At 36.1% G+C, this 27190-nt stretch overlaps 1 protein-coding gene across 1 annotated transcript in view; it reads left to right on the plus strand.

The window, feature by feature from the left end:
- The window catches only part of CACNA1D (calcium voltage-gated channel subunit alpha1 D), a 183824-nt gene that overhangs the window by 66657 nt on the left and 89977 nt on the right, over positions 1-27190 (plus strand). Inside the window, exons 8-9 of the mRNA XM_068409430.1 lie at positions 10170-10273; positions 22001-22170. Coding sequence (XP_068265531.1) covers positions 10170-10273; positions 22001-22170 — 274 coding nt within the window. The remainder of the gene's footprint in view (positions 1-10169; positions 10274-22000; positions 22171-27190) is intronic.

Genomic DNA, 27190 nt, shown 5'->3' on the forward strand with positions numbered 1-27190 from the left:
CCACAAAAAAATGACTCCTTAGTGCCAAATGCTAGACCTGACTATAGGCATTAAGGGGTAATGTCCCTGTTTTCACCAGCCAGTGCAGCATATGTGTTCCCAAATTGTATAATATTTGTGGCTGCACATCTGTACATCTCCATTTATATCAGGACTGTGTTTATTCCTGGTCACAGTCCTTTCTGTTTGCTCTCTAGCCCTAACTGAAGGCTTATGCTGTTGGTTTTGGATCCTGATGCAGTCCTTGTTACTGGCAGAGTAGCAGCTTCTGCGTGCCCAAGTTTTTAATGCTCTGGCTCACATTCTAAAGCTGAGAGCGTAGTATTCTTTGCCTCGTTTTCAATTTATGCTAGCAAACACTCAAGAATTACAAAATCTGAGTCTGTGTTTGCATGTCTGGCTCTAGATTTTTTTTCTATGTCATTCAAACATCTAGACTTACAGTCTATTAATGGCAAACACCTATTTTGTAAATTGCTTTTTATTTTTAGCTATATCACTTGATACATAGGAACACACATAACGAGTAGTGGTACTTGCCAGTAAAACCCCCAGTTGTCCCATGAGTACCAAAATTATCACATTTAATTCTTCTAGTTTTCACCATAGTGAAGTTATCTTGAGTTACTACACTTGAATAATCTACACTAACACAACTGTAACTTGAATGAGATGGGCAGGGCCTCTGTGAAACAAACTATGTGATGGGTTGCCAGCACAGTTGATTCAATGATGGAGCAACTGTATTAGTGGCTACTGAATTTTACTAAGTCAGTTTTCTGGACAGACATTGCATTACTAGCTCAAGTAGTAACAGCTCCTCAGTTCTCTGACACCTAGCTAGCACTATTCAGATTGATCTGGAGATTTTTGAGATTGAAGCACTCAAGCTGAAATTGCTGAATAATGCTACGTTGATGTCTTGTATGGTTTTGCCGATTAGTGCACCTACTGATATGTTAACAAGATATTCTCTCAAGGATTAATGTTTAAAATACACAATTCATTACTTGAAATGTCTAAGCAATCTAAAATATATCTAAAACTTGCATAAAGTTTAAGGAAAGGGGTGTCAGATTTTTTTAATGTACCCTTTACTAATATGTCAACTTCTTAAAACTATGTCCTTTACTACTGTTTGATAGTAACATGTTATCATCAAAGATACTTCATTCATAATTCCTTTGCTTTTATAACAAAAAGAAGTGTGCACTTAGAAATCTGTTTATTGCTTTAGAAATTAAGCTTTATATGCCCCAATATACTCCTTGAAGCATCTTAGAGCATGTGAAGAAAATCAATCATTTCTGTAATACAGTCTGTTTAGCCTGCACTGGACTTTTGTGTATGTCTGGTATGTAAGTGTCTATGCAGCCATTGCATTAATGTTACTGGAAGTAACATATCAAGACAGAAAAGACTGTATCAATATTTCTTTAAATGTATTTCCATAACCAAGTAGAAGAGCTGTGGCTTCCTTACTAGCTTTCCAATAGAACAAGTTGACTTTCTTTATTATGCATAAACTAAAAGGTAGAAAATCACTATGTTTTCTAACTGGATAAGAATTTGAAAAAATGATTATAACTCCCACATAAACCTGTGCATAGAAAATAATTACAGTAATAAAACAAAGCAGTCTATTGATTTTTTAGAATGTCAATCAGATGATCAGGAACTCACACAATCTTCTGATCATGTCACTTTTTAAAATCCTCCTAGAATCTTAAAGGACAGCCTACTCAGCAGTATTATAAGGGGATATAATGTACTTGAAACCAGCTGATGTGCAGCCAAAGATTTTTCCTAAACACAAGCAAATAGTTTGCAAATGTATCTCACAAGAAAACCCCTTGGCTCAGACACAAAATGTATTATTAGTCCATAAACAAAAAGTTGCAAAGTATGTTTGAAGTATTATCAAAACTGTCATCAGAGTGCTGAGCAGGAATCTGTAAAAACTATCTTTCAAAAAATATGACCAACAGTCAAATAAGCAATAATACTCTAGAACTTTTAATTGAATGATTTAATAAACCAATGGGAAACAACTCCTTTGGGTGATTTGAGTCATATTAGTCCCATTACAGCTGCAGAAATGGAAGGCATGTTATTGCATCCAAACAGTTCTTGTCAGCAATGAATTTCAGCTTACAGTCTGAGAGAAGTCAAAGAGCGCTTGACAGCTTTCTTCCCTTTGTAAATCAGTTGCAAATATTCAGCAAAAGATGTTAAAAATTGTGAGGAAATATGCTAGAAAAATCTTAGAAAATATTTATTTCTGCCTTTGTCTGTTATGTACTAAGGATAGCTTAATTCTGTTCTCTTAGCATCATTCAACAGCACTCACAGGTCATCTAAGGGAGACTCTTCAGTGAAACAAAGCAGCTCATCCCCAAAGGCACTGATGTGCTGGATGCACAGTGCTCTCAACCTTTGATGACTACATAGCCAGAAATTTAACACATGATATTCAGCTGGAGAAAGAGTGATAGAAATTTTGGATGACAGTATTAATATACTGCATAAATCACACTTAAGAGCCAGTGATTGCAGGCAGGATTTTTTGAATTTGTATGTTAATTACTTGAATCCAATTTCATGTTAAAATTTAGCCTAATGCCCTGCCTTTTAGGTAATGACTTGGACAAATTGCTTTTTTATGTTCTCTAGATACAAAAAGCTCCAAATCAACCAATTTTAGATTGCAAAGAGACAAGACTTAAATTGCCAATAAATTAGAAACCTCAGAAAGAGAGAGAAGGGAATGATCAAATTCAGACATGCAAACAGAGCTACCAAGCCAAGGAGTATACATGTTAAAAGTTTGAATTAGCATTGAAAGGGATGATCATATAATTTTTTTCAAATGAGCATCTTAACACAAAGACCTCACCTGAGGAGGATTTTAAACTACCTCTCAGGGAAATATCTTTCCCATGTAGTGAACTTGATTTGCTTTGACAAGATATCTAGTATCTCAGTCTTAGCTGATTGCTGACCTGTACTGCAGTCAAAGCATGAAACTAATTTCTTGTCATAGATCATTGCAAATACTCAAAAGAACATACTATTTATCCCCAGAAGGTTTAAATAAAATGGATAGAAACTGAATTAGAAGTAGGCTAAACTTCAGGTGGTGCTAAGAACTCCACTAGTTGAATAGCTAGAGATTCTTCCAAAAACTTTGTCACAAGAAGCAAACAATCCTTTTAAAACCATCCTAGTTCACAAACTGTCCCAGGATAAGAGTTTAGTAGATAAATTCAGATCTACCTTGAGTATTGGGATTTTGTTTATTGTTTCTACATAAACTAAGGTAACAATTTTACATCATCAGTCTGAATAGTACATGTTATACTTACATTTTTTTGTATCCAGCATATAGGAAATATTAAATACATCCAATTACTATGTGATGTTGTATGGTACATAGATAGAGGTAGCATAGCAGATATGAAAAGAAAAACGGTATTTAGTATGTATCACCAAAGTGGATACTATTACTCTGTTCATTTTAATACATTGTAGCTAAATAGTTAAAAATAAACACCCTATTCATCACATTACTTCATTTCAATAGTTCTTGAGCACTTAGATTTAACAAACCAGTATATAGGTTTTATAAATGTATGGAAACTAATTTGGGCAATATAGAAAACCAGGTAGAAGCACTAACAAATTGTAAATCCTAAATGAACGTGCTGCAACCAATGAAGGAATCAAAAACTTCAATTTTGTTATACCTGGAATATAGATTTTGTTAAAGCTGGTAGAGTCCTCCCACAATCCAATAGAAAACCTTCTCTGGGTTACTGTTTTGTAGAGGCAGTACTCTTCATTTTGTTAAGGTAGTGTCCATCTGCTCTGCAGATTCAACCTGGGATAGCCACCCGAAAAAGAGAAAATAATTTATCTAGCAGTCACCTTTGACATCTAGGTTTTCCTTGGAACAATTATTTGACACACCCCTGCCCCAGTTAAAGACAGGAAGCTGAGTAATGAAATGCCACCAACAGTAATTAGCTAAAATAGCATTAGATGCAAAATAAAGTATCTGAATGAAAAAAAAATTAAGATCTGCATCTAAACTTATTTCTAATCAATATCAGAAAAAAGTTATAAGCAGTCAGCTTTTGAAGAATAAATGCTTTATGTGAGTACCTAAATTATACACTTCATTAGCTAACTGGATAAAATAACAGAAGGTAGAAATTGAGATCTGTTCAGATACATCAAAGCAAATTAATAAAACTGAAGCACTGTCTTGCAAGTTGAGATTTAACTTGAGAGGGTCACGTAGATGTCGTATACGCTACTTTATAGCATGGATTACATACAGAAAATGAGGGCCAAATTTAGAGGTGGTTAAGTAAGTATGAGGCTGTCTAGGTACTGTAACAATTTTTCACTTCTCTGAGGGGTATATTTCTCTTTACGCCTACCTTAGTGCCGAGCTGTGGAATTCTGATTTTCCAGTTGTTGCTGAGCTGAAATGCTTAAGGAAGCAGTGGTCTCTGAGTTCACATCCCACCAGTGAATCTCTCAGCTCGTTTCCATGTTGGCGGTACAACAAAGTTGAGTCTGACCAACCAGGAGAATGTCAGGGAAATCTGTGCTTTAACTCCAGAACCCAGATAAGATTGAACATAAAATTACATGCTTTTACAAACCAGCCTGGAGGCTGCTAAGCTTCAAGCGCAGCCTGTTTTAAGTCATCTTTAAGTTAACTCCACTTCAGCCAAGAATATTCCAGGACGCAACCTTTGAAGTTAGAAGGCTTTGAAAAACTGTCTGGTGTGCTTTAAAATGAGTAGAATAAATAGCCTGTGATCTGAGGTTTTGCGAACCTACATTGTATGCTTCAAAGGATGCAGGATTAGTCCCATTTCACAAAATACTGATTTCTAAAAGGATTTTTACACTTGTCAAGAGATTGAGTTTGTCAGTCTTAATAATTCTTACAATGATTAGGTAGATTATAGGTAACAATAAATAAACCCACCAGTTATGAGTCTGTTGGAATGTTACAAAAGGAGGAAGGTAGAATTGAAACCTAAGAAAACTAAGTGACTTAAGAAATTGAGTTTGAAACATTGTGGAAAATAAGTCAAAATAGGTTCATGCATCAGCGCATTGTATCTATAACAGTACAAATGAAGAATTAGAGGTGTAACTGAATTGCTTTATCATTATCCCCTGTTAGGGCTTAGGTTAACTGATACATATAAAGAGCTTCCAATTTTCAGTAAAACAGTACCCGGTGTACAGAAAAGTAACACCTTGATCTGCAGGCAGTTGCATATGGGGATTTTACTCACAATTACCACAGATAGGGATAAATGAGACATTTTAATGATTTCTAATTGATGTTTGATTGGAGTGTGCCATCTGCTGCTGTGTAATACTAGTGGTTATGTTTGCTGTGAATTTGGCTTTCTCCCTGTTTCACATCAGAGTCTTGGTCTCTGCATTGTAATGATAGTCGACTCCAACTACAGCACAGCTAAGAAGATAATTCACTCCAAATGCCAGATGAGGCAGTTTCAGACTGTACGAAGTTTGTCCTATCAGCTCAAGATGGTTCTTCAAGACTTTGCAGACATATACTCACAAACGTATATGTGTAAATATAAAGAGACAAATATACAATGAAAATTAATTATTCTCCACCAATTTAACTTGGATAGAATAATTTGTCTCCAGATCGGGTAGCATCAACAAATGGGCCCTTTTACAAGGACCTTTGAACAGTTAGTTACAGAGTCACTCGTGAAAGGGATAGGAAAAGCTTCAGAGTTCAGTTCAAAATTCCTTTCAAAGCTGTTTAAACATACAAATCTAGTTTAACATCTGTATGAAAGGAGTAAAAATGCCAGAGCATAGCCAAAAGTGACATCTCTGGAGAATAAGCATTTTTAAACTCCTATCTAACTATGTAGTACACATCTACCTTTATGGTGAAACTGAATTAAGTGATACGAAAAATACTTTGTCCTTCATATCATCCATCATCTCATCTGTCCTCTGGTTGACATGATGGACAAACTAATTAGAACTGAAATCCAAGCAGTAAGACTAGATCTGGAAAAAGGCACAAAGACAAGAAGGATGGCACTTGGGGGTGTCTTTGCAATAGGTGTTACGGATGCTGAAAGCTTAATGGACTCAAAAAGAGATGGGACAAGTCCGTTGAGAGCCATTAAATGTGACACATCCTTTAGTATAATACATCCCTGAACCATGGAGGGTGGGAGTCTTACAAGACTCTTTGCTGAGGATTTGAGATGTGGTATCTCCTAAATTTCCTGGTGTTACTTTAGCATAATTCAGGGGCTTTTATTGTTTGTTTCTTAGTTGCAACTTCCAATGCAGCTGGAATTTGTCTTTAATTCCTCATTCTGCACTTTGGGTGAGAAGTCAGGACTGATCCTTTCCACTGAAAATACGTTGTTTCTGAGGATGGAGATTTTTCCTGTGCTCATATGTTAAGCAAGTTCTGCCTCAGTTTTTAACCAGAAGGCAAATTGACTCCTTTAATCTTTCTGTAATTGAAAGTTATGGAAAACGCCACTTGACATGCATGAAACGAGCAGCAAAGTTTTCCAAAAGGAAAGGACTTCTTTTTATGCTTTCATCTCTGGTATTAATGCAATATTAATGCAATCAGAAATATTACTTCATGAATAGAAATTACAATGCATTACTTTAATAGAGTTTAATTGTCTGTAGAATTAAATGTTAAAATTCTTGAGTAGATGGAGTTTCATGCTGTTGCTTTTTGGAATTCAGTCTTCCATTAGTGCCAAGGTGTTCTACTAGATTAAGGGTTCCTGAGTTAGGAATGCTTTTGAATTATTTCAGCATCTGCCCAAACCGAAGCATTTCTTCTAGTGCTGGTTAGCTGCAGTTTCCAATTTTTACATCATAGGGCATTAGTCATAGATAGATTAGCCTAAAACATTGGGCTAAAAATCATACTGCGTAAATGAGAAGGATTTTTTTTTCACATTGTGCACTATAAAGTGAATGAAGGAAATGCAAATCATAGTTGCCTATGCTAATAGAGCCTTTATGACAAAGTGTGGAAATTTCAACTTTACTCTTGGGTTACTAAGTTAGCACAATGCCTGGCTTCTTGAATACGTTCTCTTTGTGAGCAAAAAGTGTGTATCGCGTTGGATTGCAGTGATTTCCAGAGCTCTTTTTCCTCAAAGTAAAATTGCAAATATTAATTTTTCAGGTGTTTCAAAAAGATTTATAGCAGGAAAATGTTGGCATCAATACCAGATGAATTTATGTCTTCACTCTGAACTCTGGTGACTTGCAAACAACTGTTTGCTAATGGTATAGTTGAGATTGATGAAAAATATATTCATACGTATTTGAAATTTAATCAAAACCTTTGCTTTTATCAGCTATTGCTGGAAAAACACTTTGTATCATATGAATCATTTCTATGATGCAAACTCAATTCTAAAGTAATAAATAATTATAAATATGCATTTTAAAAAAATATTGAGTAAATTTTATTCCTAAACTTTAAAGCCAGATGCCTACAATTGAAAGAAGATGCAAAGGGCAACATATGCTGGGACAAAGCAGAAATTCAGTCTGGGCAATGGGGTATTTTACTAAATACCTGAGCCTCTTCATTGTTAAGACTTCTCAAGTGTAGGGGACTTGCTCTGAGGGAATGGGCATGGATCATAAAAAGCCCAGCAAACCACAATTGGTCTCCTTAGCATGGGCACCTGTCGTGCTAAGTATTGCTAAAAGTATTGCACAGGAGACTAAGTAGGTCAATATAATGGGAGCATTATGAAATACTTTATTTTCCATGTGAATACCCGGTTGCAGAATTGGACTATGGAAACTTGGGATCTTTTAAAATTGAAGGTTAACGATCCCAGCCTTTCTGAATGGCTATAACCCTCTCCATTTTAATTGCTCCAAATTATAGTTTTGTTGAAATCAAAAGGAAAAAATCCACATCAAATATTTTAAGTTACTTTTCAGTACCTCACTTCAAATAGTAAAGCATTTTAAAAGATGATATATAGAGAGATTGTTTTAAAGGATGCATGAAGAAGTTGTGTAAAATAATCTTTGGTTACTTAGGAAGTTTGTTTACTTTAGTATAAAGTGGCATTATTACAGATCACCATTGAAGAAGAGTGCCTATGGGCCTTAACCTGCAAAGACTTAATGCGTGTGCTTATATCTAACCCCCCATAGGGCCATCTTGCATAAAATGAGATTATGATACCTTTCTAAAACATAGAGGAAAAAATAAAATACGTACAGTTTGAAAAACATTTGTTCACATGTTTAATATGTCTATTCCAACAGAGATGTTAAGGACAGTAGTCATACTTGACTATCAATAGAGCTCAAAGCCTAATCACAAATTTCAGATATAACAAACACAACAGCATTCACAGAAGAGGAAAAAGGTTTGCCCAAAGATTGTTCTACAATACCATATCCAGTCTCGAATGCTCATGCAGTTTTTGTCTGCTCGAGTTTTCATGGCTAAAAAGCACCTTAAGAAGAATATAATGCAAACTTGTCAGTATAAACAAACAAGACAATAATTCTTCTCCCACAAGACATTTCCAAGAAGTTCTAAGTCAGAATTATTTTTGTAACTTATCAAAATGTCTTTTTGCACCTGATGCTACACACAGAAACAATTTCCCTGGGTTTTAACATATCTGTTTTCTGAATAGGCCTTTTTAGATTTCCATGGTTATGTTTAAGTCTATCTTCTCAAGGTATAATGAGCTCGCTAAGAACAGGCAGTGGAAAAGTTCCTTATAGAAAAATTTGTGTGAGTCTGTGAAGAGTTTTAAAGCTCAGTTACTTCAACTTTACTTAAAAAGTTGTTACTGACTTTTTTTTTAAACTTCATTTGACCTTGATCTTCATGTAATTTTTGTTCAGAAGTGTTTCTGGAATGTTTCCATGTTTCTACTCTGTTTCTAAAATTTGATTTCAATTTTTCATTTTCCTAAAATTGTGTTCATGTTTTTACACAAATTCATTCTCATTTTTTTCTTTTGGAATTAATTTAAAATGTCTGGCTGCATCCAACTGTAGTATTTCAGGAAAAAAATATTGAAATTCCATGTTACAGATAAAATAATATTGCTTGTACTGTTGAGATACATATTGCTCTTTCTTTTCTCAAAGGATCATTCAGGTAGCTAGGATACATATGAACTAAAAATCCTAATATTTCAATACGCTATGTAAGCATAATTTTAATTAGTGAGATCTGAAATTTAATTCATGTTCTAGGTGTTGAACAGAACTGTTGCAGTGCTCCATTTATGTTTGATAATATTTTTTATCTGAATGCTAGGTTCGCTTGGTATTTTGTTTTAGAGTATGTATTAGAAATGCAAAAGGAATGTGGCCAGTGCCTTCTTTCTTGTCCTTCTTTGAATACTGAAGGAATGCATAGAATGCTATCTCACCTGAATGATTAAACTCTCTTTTTCTCTGACTCTTCATTACTATAACTATAGTGATCTACTCTATAAGATCATCTTATTTCTTGCAGATGAATGATGCTATGGGATTTGAATTGCCATGGGTGTATTTTGTCAGTCTCGTCATCTTTGGGTCATTTTTCGTACTAAATCTTGTTCTTGGTGTATTGAGCGGGTAAGCATACACCTTTTTCATCATGAAGGCAGAGTCCTGAATTCAGTTGCCATGAACACACAGGTTATCTTATACAGGTGAGACTTCAGTTGTGATGACATCTTTTAATAAACCTCTATTTATTCCTCCTCTAATTAGAACAGAAACAGTTTTCTGTAGCTATCATATAAATAACATATAAATACCAAAATCAGAGTTTAGACGTACCAGTATATATTCTTCATGTCCATACTTGTGGCAAAATTATAAAAAGGACTAATATTTCTCCTGTACTTATTTAAATGTTATTTTAATTCATCTTCTAAGGCATCACATCTACAACATAATTTGGGTAAGTAAAGAAATTAAACAGATGTTCTTTGATTTTTTTTTTTTTTTTAAGAACTGATTAAGCCATAAACTTTCAGTGTTGAAACCTACGTGATCTGGCAGCTGCAAAAAGGACTCTGCTGTTTAATGAATGACTGAATGATAACTTATTTCCTTACATTTTACAGGTAAATGATGCAATAGGATGTGAATGGCCATGGATCTATTTTGTTAGTCTTATCATCCTTGGCTCATTTTTCGTACTTAACCTGGTTCTTGGTGTACTTAGTGGGTAAGCAGTTGAGTTAACATTGTGTATGCTACTGCTATTTGTAAGATGGCCTCTGCATTTACTCAAGCTTCTCAGCGATGGCTTTTTTGCATGCACTTGAGATTCTTATGTCATCCTACCAGTGTTTGCTCTTTTGACTAAACTGTGTGATTCTAGTGCCTGTATCTGTCTGACATCACGTTCACCATGCTTGCCAAAAATATTCATTAAATGAGGCCCTAATCTCCTTATTCAATAATATTCCAGCAGGGAGAAACATTATTTTGCGCACAGAGAAGGGTGGTGCACCTGTACAAGTACTCTCCCCTATAGTTATAGACAAGTGTCCTTTTCTGAAAGTCAAACTTTTGCTTTTGTTCAAATATCTATAAAGTAATTGAAGTCTTATTAGTGTGTACCAGTCACATTGCAAAATATTTTTGATGGGTGCTTCAAGATCTATCTTACAGAAAGAGTATGACTAGATTACCTTGACACAAAGTGTTTAGTGCTTCCTGTATTGTAGAGCTGTGTACTGCTGTGACAACCTGCACCAGCAAGCTGATATAATTATCAATAATCAAGTATCAATTCAATATACTTGTCAGAGGGATGTTGTCATAGCTTTTTGTTGGTTTGTGTACTCCAGACTCCATCCAAGAACTGAAGTGATGTCAGTTGTAGCTGTATAATGTGGTTTAAATCTGTAGTTTATGGCAACAGTTTGCAAGGTTTTCTTCTTACAAAGCTCCCTTACTAAGGTTACCACTCCACTTCCTTTGCCACTTCCTGGTTTTTGACACACTTGAGCTTGGGAAACTCCAGTTTATGGGAAAGATATTTTCTGATTAATAAATAAAAGATCCTGCTAGCATTTGAATACTAAAAGATAATTATTATATTTGTATGTATTAGCTTTCAGTTATACGACAAATGATATTGTTCTGGCAGTCTTAAGCAAGCTGTGCCATCTTTCTTAGCCCACAGAAAAGTTTTTTTTGCATAGAAAGCAGCCTGACACTGTAGTTGATGCAGTCATCAGGCTGCTGATCGCGTGCACAGCCTCATTCACGGCTTTGCTGTGTTGTACATTAGATTTGAAAGTAATTATAATGTGTTATTATATTCCTGGAAACCAAGCAATCAAACAAAATTTCCAGTTGCTGATGTTACAAGAACATTTTTATCTGATGAGTGGTTTTGCGATGTGTTTTTTAAAATTGTAAGTCATTTGTCTGTGATAATTACTGTTGCGCACAGGAAACTAGGGAAAGCATAGCTTTACCTTACTGTCAGAATCACTGTACAAAGCAGATGTTTAAAAGCAAAGGGATAGTGCTAAAACCATATTGCTGATTTTTAGATTTAATCTCTTCCTTCCAAGACCTACCCTGTAAAGTCCGATTTACACAGCCGTATCAGCTTTGTTTTATTCAGGGACAAATGTGTAAATTGTTGCAAAACTAAGGACCTAGCTTTCATGTCACAGCCACACAGGACAAACAAAATAAGAAAGAGAAGGACAGATAAAAGAGGGCAGTTGCAGTGTAATTTATTTCTTCTTTTGATACTGGTAGCTACTGTTGCTGTGTAACTGGACTTCCCACTGAAGTCATTAGAGGATTAGGTTTTCACAGTTCCTTTCCCTGGCCCTTAAGAAGGTCATAAGCAGCAATTAGTTTTCTTCCTGTTGTTTGAAGGTGTCCTGTGGTAACCCCTTTTCCCTTGCATGACTCAAATTGTTATTGGTTTCAGATTTTTAGGTTTTTATGAATAAGCTGTGGGGAAAGTAATGCCAGATTTGGTATTTTGTGCACATGTTCATTTCTTCTACTGAAGCCTTGGAAATTTAGAGAAACCCACAGAGCTAAGCTTTACATTTGATTTAATACATTTAAAATACGTCATAAGGTTTGCAACATTATGATACATACGATATTTCGTAGAATATGGAGTTGTACTTTAGCTGTTGTTACAATACAGGGGAAGAGGTGTCCCCTTGTCCTTAGGTTCCATTCTACAGACAAGAAATCATCACTAATTTCTAGGTATTGCTTGATCCATAGAGAACTAATGCTCTTCACAACCCTTGCTGGCTTGCCTTCGATTTCCAGTGAACAGAAATGGCAGTGTCAAGTGTGATGTGAACTCTCGTTAAATTTGTAAATTCATTCACTCCTAAATTTATTCTCTGCCATAGTGTCACCTAACTGCAGTGTCACTTGAGTGCTCAGGGTGCTTGATGAATTGTTTGAATCCATGTTTGCCCTAAATATGTGAAAGAGCCTTCCTAACACTCCAGGTTTTTGTTTTCTATGCTGAAGAAAATGATACTAGTGAACCGAGACATGTGATATATAAATATCACCAATGACTGACATTGAGAGTGGAAGGAGAAAGGAAAAGAGATACCTATCATACCAAACTAATGTTTGGTACATAAGTGAAGGACATGTTCTGGCACACTTATTTGAAACTCTGACAAGAGCCAGCGTGGAATACTGTTACATTGATTTATTTTGACCACTGAATGCCATTTGTATATAAATAATACATATTTTTCACAAGACCTACCTGTCTAAATTTTATGGGTAAACATGATGTACTAGTAAAATCCTATGGATGTGTTTGTATTCCTTAGTAGAAAGCTAATATTTTTCATTCTGAGTCAGGCATTAAATATGTAACAAGTGCATTCTCTTTTTTTCTTTAAGAGTTATTAGCTTTTACGTTTCATGCTCTTCAAACCATAGCATGAAACTTGGTTTATGATAAATCTACAAAGAAAGTTAAATTTTACTAGACCAATCAAACTTCAAAAATGCAAAAATTATACCAACTTACTTGAAAAGCATGGCTTTGCATACAGATTTTGGAAGTGGAGTCTGAATGCCTAATACACCTTTTCTCTATGAAAGTGTTACTTCCTTTAATATCAAGTTATGCTGTGTACATTTAAATCTGTCTGCTGTTTTGATCTGTTTGCAGTTTTAAAATATTCATTCATTCTCTTTGCACTCCTTTGTTACTCTGTGACCATCTGCCCCTTTGTATTTCTGTAATGCCTCTTGTGCACTGCATGTTTGATGTATTTGGATACTGTACAAATGGATGAGAATGATGATTTGGGAGATCTTTTGTTTTACATCTAGCAGTTTCTGAAGGTGAGTATTTCCTGGTGATCCTTGTCAGTTTTGCCTGCTAAAGGTGACATTCTTAAAAATAGCATTCATATTTTTAATAGCAGATGTGTAAATTAATAGAAATAATGTGTGTGTTGAATCTGCATGTGATAAATACTTTAATTTCTGCAAGGAAGCTGACTGTGGAGATTTTTTTCCTAAATATTCCCTTGAATAACAAGGATGGAGAGAATTCATAGGCTTGAGGTAATTCAGTGTTTTCAAAATACTCTATTTTTTACCCTGTATTAGACACTAGTAATATTCACGTTATTCTCAAAGTGAATTCTCAGTTGAAAAGCTATGTCAGTTTGCAGGATTCTACAGGAAAAGGCATTCTAGAAAAAGACTCCAGGGCAGGTTTTAGAAATAGCTCCAGATCCAGTTCAGGCTCTATTTCCACCTCAAAAATTACAGAGCCAGCTTTAAAAAAAGACACTAGAAATGGTTTCAGCTCCAGTAGTGAGCTGTACAAATTGTCCTAGACCCAGCTCTAGAGATGCTCTCCAGAAACAGGGTCTAGATTCAGCTCCAGAAAGGAATTGTGATACAAACTCCTCTAGAGCGTCACTAGTAAAGGCCTCTACAAGGAGCTCTGGGAAGGTCTCCATAACATGCTCTAAATCCATCTGCAATAAATGGCTGGGCAATTGAACCTAGATCCAGCTCTGGAAGGGACCAAAAAGTGAATCTAGTTCCACCCTGGGAAAGGGCTCTAAAATTGGCCTACGGTCTATTTCTGGAAAGTGCTCTAGAAATGGCTCTAGAGCCAACTATAGATATGGCTCTAGGAAAGGGCTCTAGTGATGACTCTTGGTCCAGCTTCAATAGAGGGCTCTGAAGAAGGCTGTAGCTCTGGCCTGAGAACAGACTTGACAAACAGCTTGTCACTAAACATATTAGAAAAAAAATTGGCTCTAGATCCAGCTCCAAAAATGTATCTGGAAATGTGTTTGGAAGTGTGGTTCAAAACATGCATGTTGGTAATTTCTTTCAGCACAGTGAATTTCTTAGGAATCTAGACAGACACCTGCAACTGTCAGCTGGTCTTTCACAATAAGACTGCATTTCTGAATTCTTTCAATATTTAGAAATACAGAGAAAAATGCTTGCAGCTCTGAAAAGCTACAATAGATATATTCAGATATCTTTGCATTTTCGTTATCTTAGGTTGGTCTGTGTTTTGCTCATTCACCTTACAAACTTAAAGGTGTATGTGGCTCTGAATAATTGTTTTAGCTCCTAGAAATATCAGGGTGATCATAACATGGTCACACTCTGTTTTGATTGCTATGTCTTTTGAGCCAGCAGCAGGGAGTGGGTTCAGTCTGTAAGAGATACCAGAGCACCTTTTTTTTCCTTTGTAAAAATTCCTCTGGTTATGATGCAAGGATTAGGCCGTGCGTCTTTGGGGCAACTTCACACTTGACGGAATGGCACCAAAATTGCCACTGAGGTGCTGCCCAGCAATTCTAGCTCTGTGAAAGGTGGTGAACTGCTTCAGGAGCCTGCTTTTACATGTAGCTTTGGTTACACACATTGTGTGTAACAGGCATAAACTGGACGGTGTTCTCCAAAGCCATGAAATACTAGGCACAGAAATTGGGAGCTGCGGACAGGCCTCTTGCAAATATTCCACGATAAAAGACCAGAGCATATCGTGACTACTGGTGCAAGAGACAGTGAGCTGAAATTAGAAAGTTACGAGAGAAATTATAAAGTTAAGGTTATTAGAAAGTTAACAAGTAAAGCTACACCTTAAAAACGTAAGGGAATTGAGACATAGTCATCCACCCTGAAAGTACCTTTACAAGTGTGTTGAAAGTTAAAATAAATATACCAGTAATTCAGCATGTATTAAAATGTTTTACTATGAACAGAGAAAATAATAAATTATAAAACTTCATAACTTATTTATCAAGAGGCATGACTTTTAATGATACATGATAATCTGTTCCTCAAGATAGTCCTTATCGTTTAGGGGATGGTTTCTGCTGACAGCATTTCTGCTGAAGGCATTAGTATTTCTTTAGGTAGCCATGGAACAAATAAGACCTTTCAAACACCCTTTAATAAAATCTCTAAGTTGAATTATTGCCTTGCTAAAGGACACCAAAGCATAAGCTTTGACATGTCCTTACATGTATCTTCCTACATGCAAGTCTTGCCAGGTTACTAAGAGAATGTTATTTTTTTCAATTTCCTTCCCATGGTATTTGCAGTGTATGTACACAATGATTCTAAAAGCTAGGGGTACATACTCATCCATGCTAATCTCACAGCAATATCTGTCAGTTAATGTAATATAAAATGTTGGCACAGATAAGCTTATACACCTAAGAACTGTTGTCTACAGTATATATGGAAAAAATCGTAGAAAAAGACATTTCAATAATGATGCACCAAATTGAAACCAGCAGTGAACTGTCATCCATAGTCTTTCAGCAAAAGCGAAATGATCTGGTTTTGACAGTGTTCCTTTTCACAGCAGAGGGAAGGCTTAGTTAAAAAAAAGAAGTTATGGATAAAAATTTAACTCCCTCACATAAATAAACAGTATATACATGCAGAAAGAGGAGAGGGACTTCAGCTCTAGATCTCAGCAGGTTATGAGCTAAAGCTGCTTCTTTTGTTTCCTGTGTGGCTGGTAAAAGTAAAACTCAAAACCAAATAGAAACAAAACAAGGAAATATTATCCTTCATTGATCAATTGAATATACTAACAATAAATAATCAGCAAATACTTTCAGCTGTATACAGCAGTAACTCTGACCAGCTGCTTTAGACAGAGACCACTAAAGTCAGTGAGAGTAGTTTAGTACTCTTGAATAAGAGCTTGAAGGGAACCAATTTTGTTTCAGTTGTATTTGAACTTATCACACCAAAGCTGCTTAGGGATTAGTCCTGTGAGATGCTTGCTGATGAGCTCCTGGCAGGTAACAGGCCACATCAGTTTCAAAAACTGTGTTGACAGTGCTCATCACAATGGTGGGGGGAATACACTCTGAGGTACGGTCATACCCTCAGTACTGCCAGTTCTTCCTCTAAGAAATCCAGTGTGTCCTGAGCCAAACAGGTCTCTACGCAGGACAGAATGAGCACATCTTAATACGCAGTTACAATAACAGTCAGAAACATCAGATCGCAGTTTTGTTGCTCTATCAAATTGTTTCTTATCTTGCTGTTCCCACAGATGATCCCATTGCATTTGTGTGTACTCTGGCACAATAATGCTCTACAGGCCCTCTGCTATGCAGAGGTTGTGCTGGAGCTGTTGAATATATGTTTTGTCAATCACTAATGAACTATATAGAAATAACTGTGGGTAGGTAATACCAGTTTGCATTTCCGTATTAAGAACCCAGTGCTCCTTGCTCAAGGAAAATTCTTGCTAGAATTTTTGTGCTGCAGAAAGAATTCTACAGTGTTCAGCCTATGAGTTTTTATTATTTCTAAAAGAACGGGTAACAATGATGTATGCAAATCTCCAGTAATTCAAGATGTGATGTTACTTAACCTTTTTATGTCCCTCTATATCTGTTACATATTACACCCAGCTGTGAGCTGTTGTCCATGCTTATCTATACAGTTTAAGCAGTTTGAGTTCTCCGATTTGATTCTACTAATTTGTTGGTTGGTATGGTTACCACTGTGTGAAACCTCTTCTGTGAGTCTGGTGGCCAACACTGTACTCCTGTGAGTACATATTTGTTATCTCTGTGAATAAGAGTCTAGGATGTCTGTGTGACAGTTCTGCATATAGCATTAGCATAACACTTTCCACGTACCAGACCCTGTGTGCAGTAAGTTGCATATGGCAGTAGATTAATTCTCTCTCTCACTGCGTTTGCAAGGCAGTAATATGGCCAACAAAGAATTAGTGTCCTGGTTTATGCTTAGACATCAAAGGCAACTGTTTACTTCCTGTCATCAACGCCTAGTGATGCACAGGAGATAGAGCAACACTCATGCTGCTGCACAAGCCCCTTATGAAAACTGTATGGCTTTAGCATGGAAGAACTTTCAGCTGATAGGAGGCTGGTATAGGTGTCTCCTTAGTTATTATGTCTGTGAACTACAGAGAGAAGGGAGACTATACCAGATACTCACATTTAAGCAAATTGTCACCTTAGGATTTTTGGTTAATATGACCCTGCCTCAAATTAAGGTGTGAGAACCAGAGAGCTGTAATTGAGTCCCAGTAGGTACTCCCTGGTGCCACCTCCACCCTATTGCATCAAGCCATTCCCAGCTGATGCATACCAGCAGGAGTTATTTCACTTTGTTGAAGAAAGAAAAACCTGGCATGAAAATGATTGCCCCAGACTATCGAAGCGTGAACACAAAACCTGCATTTTGTATGCTTTTGCCTCAGCAGCCATTGATGATGATCGTGATGTGCCTAAACAGAGATCTGAGATCATCTTTCTCTAAGGAGACAAGGAATTTTTGGGCAATAGAAATAAAACTTGCATTTTATATAGTAGCTTAGTTATCACTAAAAATAAGTTAGATTATGTAGGTGAGTCTCCATATTTTGCAAGTGATGTCTCCTTCCTGCTGCAGGTGCAGTTGACTGAGTGAGTTACACTATGGCTGCAATTTGAAGCTTTACTCAATTTACAGGATATTGTCATATGCTGCAATTTTTAGTCATATTTAACTAGATCAAAATTAGGCGGGCTAAGGCTGGCTCATGTGATTTATTTGCACTTGCAGTGAAATAAAAAAATGGAATTGCCTCCATCTAGGTAGCAATAGACTGTTTTGAAGGCAAACAAAAGGATAAAAGATATTTTTGAAGGCAAACAGGTAATTATACAAGGTGTTGTTATACAAGTTATTCAGGTCTGCTTTATAAGATGCTTCAGAAGTAGAGATTTGCAAAAAGCTCTTTCTAGCCCTGCTAGCCTAAAGTCTTAATTTTGAAGCATATTATCCTTTAAAATATGAGACAGTAGTAAGCTTGGCTTTTTCTAGTTGTTGAAATTAGGACAAAAACAAGTTCATTGAGTCCTGTGCTTTAAGAAAACTACTTAAATCAGTTTTATTTTTAAACTGAAATTTTACAGGCCATAGGCCTGATTTTCATTTCACAGATGCTCGTGTCAAGTCAGAGTAGCTCCTCAGGATTTTTCAGTTTGCAACCTGGGTGGAGACTGATTTAAATCACATTTAAGTGGAGAGGCCCTTATGAATGCTAGCATAGTCACAACAGCCCTTTAAATATATTTTTGTCAGTTTAGTCAATGAACAAAAAATGCCCTCAAATATACACTTTTAAATGCCAGATCCAGATCATTTTATCAAACCAGAATGAAATATGTATTTTGAAGTAAGCTGTTAGAACAGGCGTTTGTGGAACCAAATATTTACAAAGCTTAAGTCCACTTACCACAATTAATGTGCCACTTCGTAAACCTGTCAACTTCATAGGCTTCTGGGCTGAGTACTGGGTTGATGACAGTCAGGGAGGCCAGTTCAGGCCATTAGTCTAATCATGTTGGTACCTATGCTGCCTACATAGCCAAAAGCTTTTTCTTTCTGCCCTGGACCCAGCCTACGTTGTCCATAGCCATGAAATGCTGCACAAGCAGCTGTCTTATTCCTCCTCCTAGGAGATCAGCCAATGTCTACATATCTTTGTCTAAATATTCAAATATCTTGTTGTCTAAATGTCTTTGTCAGAAACTTTAAAGAGCAAACACCTCTCCCTCATCTCACCCCCATCATCTTTTTCAAACAACTTCTTGTTTCTTGGATAAAATTGCTTTTGTTCTGCTAACAGAAAACTCATTACATTCCAGTTCCATTTAATTCCACTTTCTTATTCATGGTATGTCAGTAAAAGAAATATGTACATATGTGTGTCTGAGGGATGTCACTTCACTGTGACTGTGATGGAAAAAAATACCATAGAGCCAGAATCCTTCCTCCCCTAAAGAAAATGCAGTCTTCCTAGGTGTTATACTTCCTTACAAACAGTCAGGTTTTGAAAATAAAAGTAAACCTTTTAAATGTCATGGAAATTAAGCACCATTGCATTTCCCCCTACTGATAAATTGCAGCAGCATTTAACAAGACAATGTCTGATTTCTGTGCTGTATTAAAGGGAGAGGTCATAGTTAGCTGTGTATATAAAAACCTGTGTTTAATTCTCTGCATGCAGCCATTTTAATGTAAAGTCAAAGTTAAAAGGTGGTTCAGTCATGAGTGAAGTGCTGTTGAACGTATCAGCCTTGCCAACTGTTTCATTTTTAAATTATTTCTTTTACTTCACTCTATATAATAACAGCAGTTTTCATTTTACTTTACCCACACAGATCACATATCCTTCACCCTAATGAAATACACTCGAAGGACTTAACTGAACAAAACACGAATACATAGTAAAAGCTAGCAAGGCTTGTTACTTCTGACTTTATACTACGCTGTGATAGCTCTTTTTTCAAAGATACTGCCTATGGAATGAGAGTCACGAGTATGTTGCCTCGATAGGATGTAAAGGACAGTCTCTTTGATATTCTCTCTTGAGAGAAGTTTAAACCCAGCATTCCACGAACCAAACAGCTTCTTATAGGCTTGTGACATCTGCTGCCAAAACAAGGAAATCTTTGTTTTGTTTTGTTTTTGTTTTTTTTTTTTAAAAAAAAGCAGTTATCCCTCAGATCTGTTGAGCTCGCTCTCTTTCACTAGCATTTTTGTGAAGAGATGGCCTTTTGAAGGACCTCGTCCTTGGATGTTAGGTGAAGGGTAGCAAATGCAAAGCAAGCACTGGCATTCTTAGCATCATTACAATGCCACCAGATGGAACACAATGATCTCCACGTGCCAAACTGAATTTTTGTTGAATTAAGTCCTCAACTGTAATAAAAGGTGTAGTGCCTGCCTCTTAGCTTTTGCAACAGAAAGATTTTAGCTTTTGCAACAGAAAGATTTTAGCTTTTGCAACAGAAAGATTTTAGCTTCTGCAACATAATATAAAAAAAATACAAAATCTATATGGTTGCATGTAAAGACCATAACTCTTAAATTTACTAATGTCAAAGCAGAAATTTAGTGTTTAGAAGATGTGTTTGAGGACTGCAAATAAAACAATAAAAATAAAAAAAAAACCTGGAGAGATGAGATCTCTGCCATTCCAAATAAGTAATGTCTGTCACTGAACTGAAACACTAGGCTGAAAAAATCCTGCTAACAAAATGTAGCAGAACAACAACATATTGATAATTGTGTTCACCTTGTTAAAATATTTTGCAAGTCTTACACTAGTTTCCTAATATTTTTCCACTTGAAAAAGGATATTATTGAGTGCTTTAATAAATTTCCCCATGACAGTGTATTAATTAGGAAATAATTTCAAGTGAAAGTTCACAATAAATAAAGGGTTTGCAAATTCATAGTAAGTGAAATTACTGTGGCCCCTTTTTAGGTTTAATTTCAGCCCTGTTGTAACCTATTAACAGGTTAGTCAGAACATTTTAAATACTGAATCGGTACATAGTGACAGTAGAGTTCAAAAGATGCTTGCCTACCCCTGATTGTACATATTGATGCTCAAATAAACTGGAAAGTGTTTGATCCTTCTAGTAAAGGGAGTTACGCGTTTGGAGCTGTATATTACACCAAATGTTGTAATAATGTTGGCGTATGAAATGTTGTGGTGTAAGAATTTACTTGATACTTGTCTTGAGTCATGTAACATTAAGGAAATCATAGATTCATGGGGTAATTCAGGTTGGAAAAGACCTCAGTAGGCCATTTTATCCAGCCTCCTTCTCGAAGAGCATGACAATTATTGTTATTATCATTCCATGATAATTTAGGGGTTGACCCAAATCACGAAATTAAACTAGACAGTCAAATACGTTGTCTTGAAACTGGGGCAATGAGACAGAGGATTCAATTTATATCAAAGGGTGCATTTCTGATCTGTGAGAATGGGATTTCTAGGTTCTGTTACAGAAAGCAAAAGGGTAAAACATCCAGATCTCAAACAGCATAGGTGTCTGTGCATGATGTAATTAAGGGAGAGCTTATTAGTGGAATTCTGTGAACCATGCACTGAAATAAGTATGTTTGGACATGGCCAATAAACCCTGGCTGGAAAGGAAGGATTTTAGAACTGGCTGCCAGAATTTCCTTTTCACTGAATTTTCACTGAAACTAATACTCACCTCTCTGAAATGACTTCATTACTGCAAGTCAATTTCTCGTAGCTGTTATGTAAAACTGATTTTAAAATCCATATAGAAGAGCATGTAACTAAAGGCGGGGGGGGGGGGAGGGGGACGGGACCAGGACTCTTCCAATATGGGAAGAGTCAAGAATACTGCTTCATTTTGAATTAAATCATAAAAGCTATGAAAGTTTTGATGTAATACCATAGAGATTTGCCATGACTTCTTTGCACCGTCTTGTTTTCAACGCAGCTTTCAAATCTGTGGTGTAGTTTATTCAGTTCATTTTCTGTGTCAGTATGTTATTCTGCAATGTTAAGACCTAGGTCAAAATGCCTGGGAGTTTGACAATCAGCATTTTTTTCTGCTTTATCTGAATTTGATAGAGAATTTTCCAAGGAAAGAGAAAAAGCCAAGGCCCGAGGGGATTTTCAGAAACTACGTGAAAAGCAGCAGCTTGAAGAAGATCTGAAGGGATATTTAGACTGGATTACACAGGCAGAAGACATTGACCCTGAGAATGACGAAGAGGTTGATGAAGAAGGCAAACGGAACAGTACGTGTTCTTTACTCTGTACTACTTATATGAGGGACAGTTTGACTGCTTTTAAGGGTGTTACACGGAGACGAATGCAGCCTATCTGATGTTGCTTTCTGATTTCCAGTTTGCAAAAGTATTTGTTAGCAGAGCAATCATGTCTATTAATATGCTTAGTCATGGAAGATAATTCAGAGTCTTACAACTAAATTCTACTCTGAGCAATCACTATTGACACTTAAAAACTAGGCTTTATTTGTGTTCTGTAAAGTTAGTGCATACAAGCTACGTGCCGCTAAGTATCATTATAAATCCTTAGTCAAGAAGGATATGTGTTTGCCTGTAGGTGCATGCAATAGAAATAATAATACAAAAAACTTAAAAATATGGCCAAAACTGCAGTTAAGAAATAACCTTCTGCTAATAGCAAAGATTTTTTTTGAGTTTTGAAATAGGGAAATGACTTTCTGGATCTTTCTTTCTGATAGTCAAGAAAACTAGATAAAATCTTTTTTACTAGATATATTAACTGAGTGTGTAATAAATGAAATCTTGTGGGATTTTTGTTCAACGCTAAAATATAACCACCACTTACTTACAATGTATTTAGTCGACAGTAATGTATAGTGTATTATGGGAAAGGTAATTTACATTGTATTGGCCCTCTAGTGCTTCTGACCTGAGTCCTTCATGTAAAGGAACAAGTTAGTTTCATGATATTTCAATAACTGTAAAAGTTATAATCGATTTCTCTATGTCAGAAATTTCAAGTAATGACAGTATTTTAATGTCATAATTTAGTAGAGGTTATTTTACACTCTTAGCCATGTTTACGTAGTAACAGTTAAAATTTTCATGAGAACTTTTAGTGCTGTACGTAAATGAGAACGTGGATTCAGGATGTTGTTTATGATTTAATAGTAAATGTAAGATTGAAGTCCAAATTTCAATATATATACTAACGCTAAATAGCACCTTATTATTCATGTGATACTCGGGAAAGTAGTGATATTTATTCATTTAGATACCATTAAGTATATATAAGAAAATTCATCTGCAAGTGGTTTGTCAAAGGCAATTCAGAATGTTATTTTCTTATTGAAATAATACATTATTACTGTTCTTTTTCTTCTACTGCTGCTAATTTATTGTGAACTATTCTTTTAAACCATAGTACTTTTCAGAAGTAGTAAAATAGTGAAAATTATGTGGTTTGATATTGAGGTGTCTGTTTCTAAACTTATTTCTGTATTGCATGTAGTTAAGTTTTAAAAAATCGTTATATTTTTGAGTTTCAGAGTTTTATTTTAGTCCTTTAGTTCTCAATGAAAGCAGGGTATGAATCTGTGTTACTGACTGGAAGGAAACAAGATGATTTTATGAGAGGCTGGAAAGCAACTTATGGATTGATGTCGATGCCAGCATCATCCAGAAAGTAATAATTTATGTATATATGAAAATCTATAGCATAGAGGTTTTATCTAAAGCAGAGCAAAAAAGCCGAAGAGTTCACTATACTTGGTTATTACTACTAATGTTGTGTGGAAGGAATACATAAACTGCGGGTTTGAGTATTGGTGTAAAATCCTAAGACTGAGAAGTAAGAGATTGCATGTTTTATGGAGTAAATACCCTTTGTACAAGACTGCCATGCAGAATTGTAGGTGATGCTGAATTTGCACAGAGCATTGGACAACCATGCTGTCAGCTACGATGCTGATGGACTTGGTTTGCATGCCTGCAGGTGAAAACCCAGGAACTTTTGGCATCCTGATCAAATTGGATGTTTGTTAATATGCTGCAAAAGAACCATTTGCTCCAGCATTCCTTAAACAGCTTCTAGGTCATGCAGGTCTTTCGTAAATCAAAAATACTTGTTTGCGTAGTTGAGTTTGAGAGAGTTTTTGGCTCTAAACTGTTAATGTAGATGTAATTTTAGAGTAAGTTAAGAGTTGGAGGAGACTTGCAGAGTAAAAATAGGAGAAGGAAAGTAATTAATAGAACTTTAACACAAATCCCAAGAATTTAATTTCAGGCATGCATATGTATTTTGAGTGGAAATTTCCAGTGAATAGACAATCTCCTAGCACTACACTCCTTTGGGTTTGTGCACATGTGCTTAAATGTGTGGCTTGGAATTTAGTTTTTAACATCAGCTGCAACAGGGCGTAAAGGAGGAAGAGTTGCTGAATTGCTTCACCTCCTTGCATTCAAGACATGCTCTACTGCATATCACGTTGCATGGGGAGGTGTGATGAGAGGCAGCATAAGCTATTGGTCCAGTTACTCCGTGGGAGGCTTTTGGGTTAGGAGCATAGTTATGATGATGAGCTACACGTTTGGAAGTCAGGTGAAATTTAGCTAATTATCACCAGGTTAGTAATCTTGAGTAGTAATCTTAGGAAATAAATTTAGTCCAAATATACTGGTGATGTGTTTCTAGAACTCTTTGAAGCATAAGGTAGGGCTAGGTCCCAAGATAGGCAGAATAATCATTTGCGGGTTTCTAGGCAGCTATGTCCCCACTTTGACCACCTAAACCTCTGGATGATCAAGATTACTGCTGAGTTATGGTGATGGAAGATCACCGTAATGCTCTTCAACGATGTGGAAGAGCTCTGGGTTTAGGATACAGAAGATCTCTCTATGGCAGGAAAAGGTACAGATTTGAAAGTTGGGTAGATCAGTGATTAATAGGTTCTTACATAATCCTTTAAAAATGTAGTTTGGGTTCCTGCAACCTCATCATTTTAGAAGTTCTAACTGGAGAAGTCATGAAGTCAAGTCATTTATATATGAACCCCCTGTATTCGTACATCTCTCTTGGTGATGGTGGGCAGGTACTCAGTGCTGTTGAATAATGGAATACCTTTTAACTACTAGAATTGTAAATACGCCTTTAGTAAAAGTCGTAAGTCTTTACTATGACCCAATAGCTAGTTACCCTGAAGTCGATGAAAAAAATTCCATTGACTTCAAAGCATTACGAATTTAGCTCAAAATGCAAAAATCAGTGAGAGGTGAGAAATTTAGCTCTGATTAGTTATGCTGCCGGTAATTTCAATTTGTTTTGACTAACATTGCCTGTGGTGTATATATGGACACATTTTTACTTTCTGCGTTGCAACTGCTGCCATCTGCTGTGTAAATGCTGGGATTACATGTGCTTAACACGAAGGGCTTACACTGGCTGACTTAATGGAGGAAAAGAAGAAAAGCAGACTTAGTTGCTTTGGCCGTTCTTCCAATAAACATGGTAAAACGTGTTCTGATTTGCAGTTGAACTTCTTTTGTGCCAATGCTGCATTTGATGTGTTAGCTTTTGAAAGCACATATTGTATGCATTTTCTATAACAAAGACATATATGTCTTTAGCATGTAGATACTCATGCATGCAGGTCTGCTGTTCTAAGTGCATGTCTGAAATAGACTGGTGCTGCAGTGCTCTACCTTCCTAAAGCATAGTCTTTAATCCATTTAGATTACCACTGACGTGTCTTTGTGACTGTTCTTGTTGAAGCATAGGTTTTCTTTTGAAAAAGTCAGGTAAACCAGATAAAAAATGTATTTTAAATTCAGGTGTGAAGAAATCGATCAAAGTATTTTACGAGCTTTATAATGGATGATAGCGTAAGCTTAGAACAGTATGATGATAGTATTTACTATTTATTTATAATACTTTTAATGTAAAATCTAACAAAACATAAACTTTCACTGTATGTCCTCTTGTTATTGATGGCTTTGTTTCTGTAATTTGTTTTCAGTTTCTTTCCCACCCACAATGGAGATAAACAGGGGTTTTAGAGTATGATAGTTATTTTCAGATCTGCACTTTTTTAATACTGGCAAACATATTGATTTGACATAATCACAATTTTAATTAGATCTAGTTTTAATACTTCCTACAACAAAGTTATTGGAGCGACTGACTTCCTTGCTGTCCTAAGAATCACTATTGTGGCTCAGACTGAGGCTGACAAATCTGATCCAGTTACTTTAGAGAATGCAGAATATTGAGTCAGAAATTGCTAGGACCTGAAGGACTAATTTTCTACACATACTGAGTCTACTTGAAATTATTTGTGTAACTGTTACGTATATTGTCTAATAGCTCACACAGCTCTGCAGACTGGAAAAAGTTTTCCATAAAAATTGTTAAAAGACAGTGGCTGCAATTTTACTTTGGAAATGTGTTTTAATATAGCCTTTAAACTAGCAGGTTCAGGTTCTGATGTTGGTCATGAAGCAGCATGAAACCAGCTGAAAACTTGCTGTCTTCTACGGGCTGCAAATGCTGTCTTGCTACTAATATGTGACCTTACTAGTCAAAAGCATTCTTAAGTGTGTGTGCACTGACTTAGTTTCATCTGTGTCTGGCAGGACAGGTTTGTGAGTAGGATTTTTCCAAAGTAAAAATCGGTAGCCTAAGTCTATTTCTTTCTGTATTTGTGTGACTATTATGCTGATCTGAGTAGCTCAAACTTAAGACTACCACTGGATTAGAAATTCCTCCCTAAATATTTTTCTTTGTCTTATCTCTACCTCTATTTCTATTAAAAGCGCCACAGCTATAGAGTATACAACATTCCCAAGATTCATAGTGTCATCCTTCAGGCTAGAAGTGATGCTTCTGTAATGAAGACTGAGTATTTTGCTCTCCTTCCACTGCTATGCAACCATTTGACCTTATATTGAGTTTCCATGGGCTGCCTATAAAAAGAGAGAGCCTATAAGAATGATTGTTGATAGTATCAACATTAAATCTGCACTATGAAAACAGATACCTCGCTACAGTATCATGTAGGACATCTTCTGGGCTGCCCCTCCTTAAACTGAATTTACTCTGAGGAGCTTCACAGTCAGAATAGATAGTACCACTTTTTTCTGATGTGTTTTCTGGGCATGCAGCAGACTTAGGAAAATTTGAGATGAATTTGCAATGATAATGTTTCCCCCTTGGGGATTTTTTTATTCTGTTTTCCTGTTTGGCTACCTCAAAGATTTGGTGTAAAGGATTCAGAAAATCCACGTACTGATT

This window comes from Nyctibius grandis, chromosome 10 (assembly GCF_013368605.1).
Source record: "Nyctibius grandis isolate bNycGra1 chromosome 10, bNycGra1.pri, whole genome shotgun sequence".
Lineage (NCBI taxonomy): Eukaryota > Metazoa > Chordata > Aves > Nyctibiiformes > Nyctibiidae > Nyctibius > Nyctibius grandis.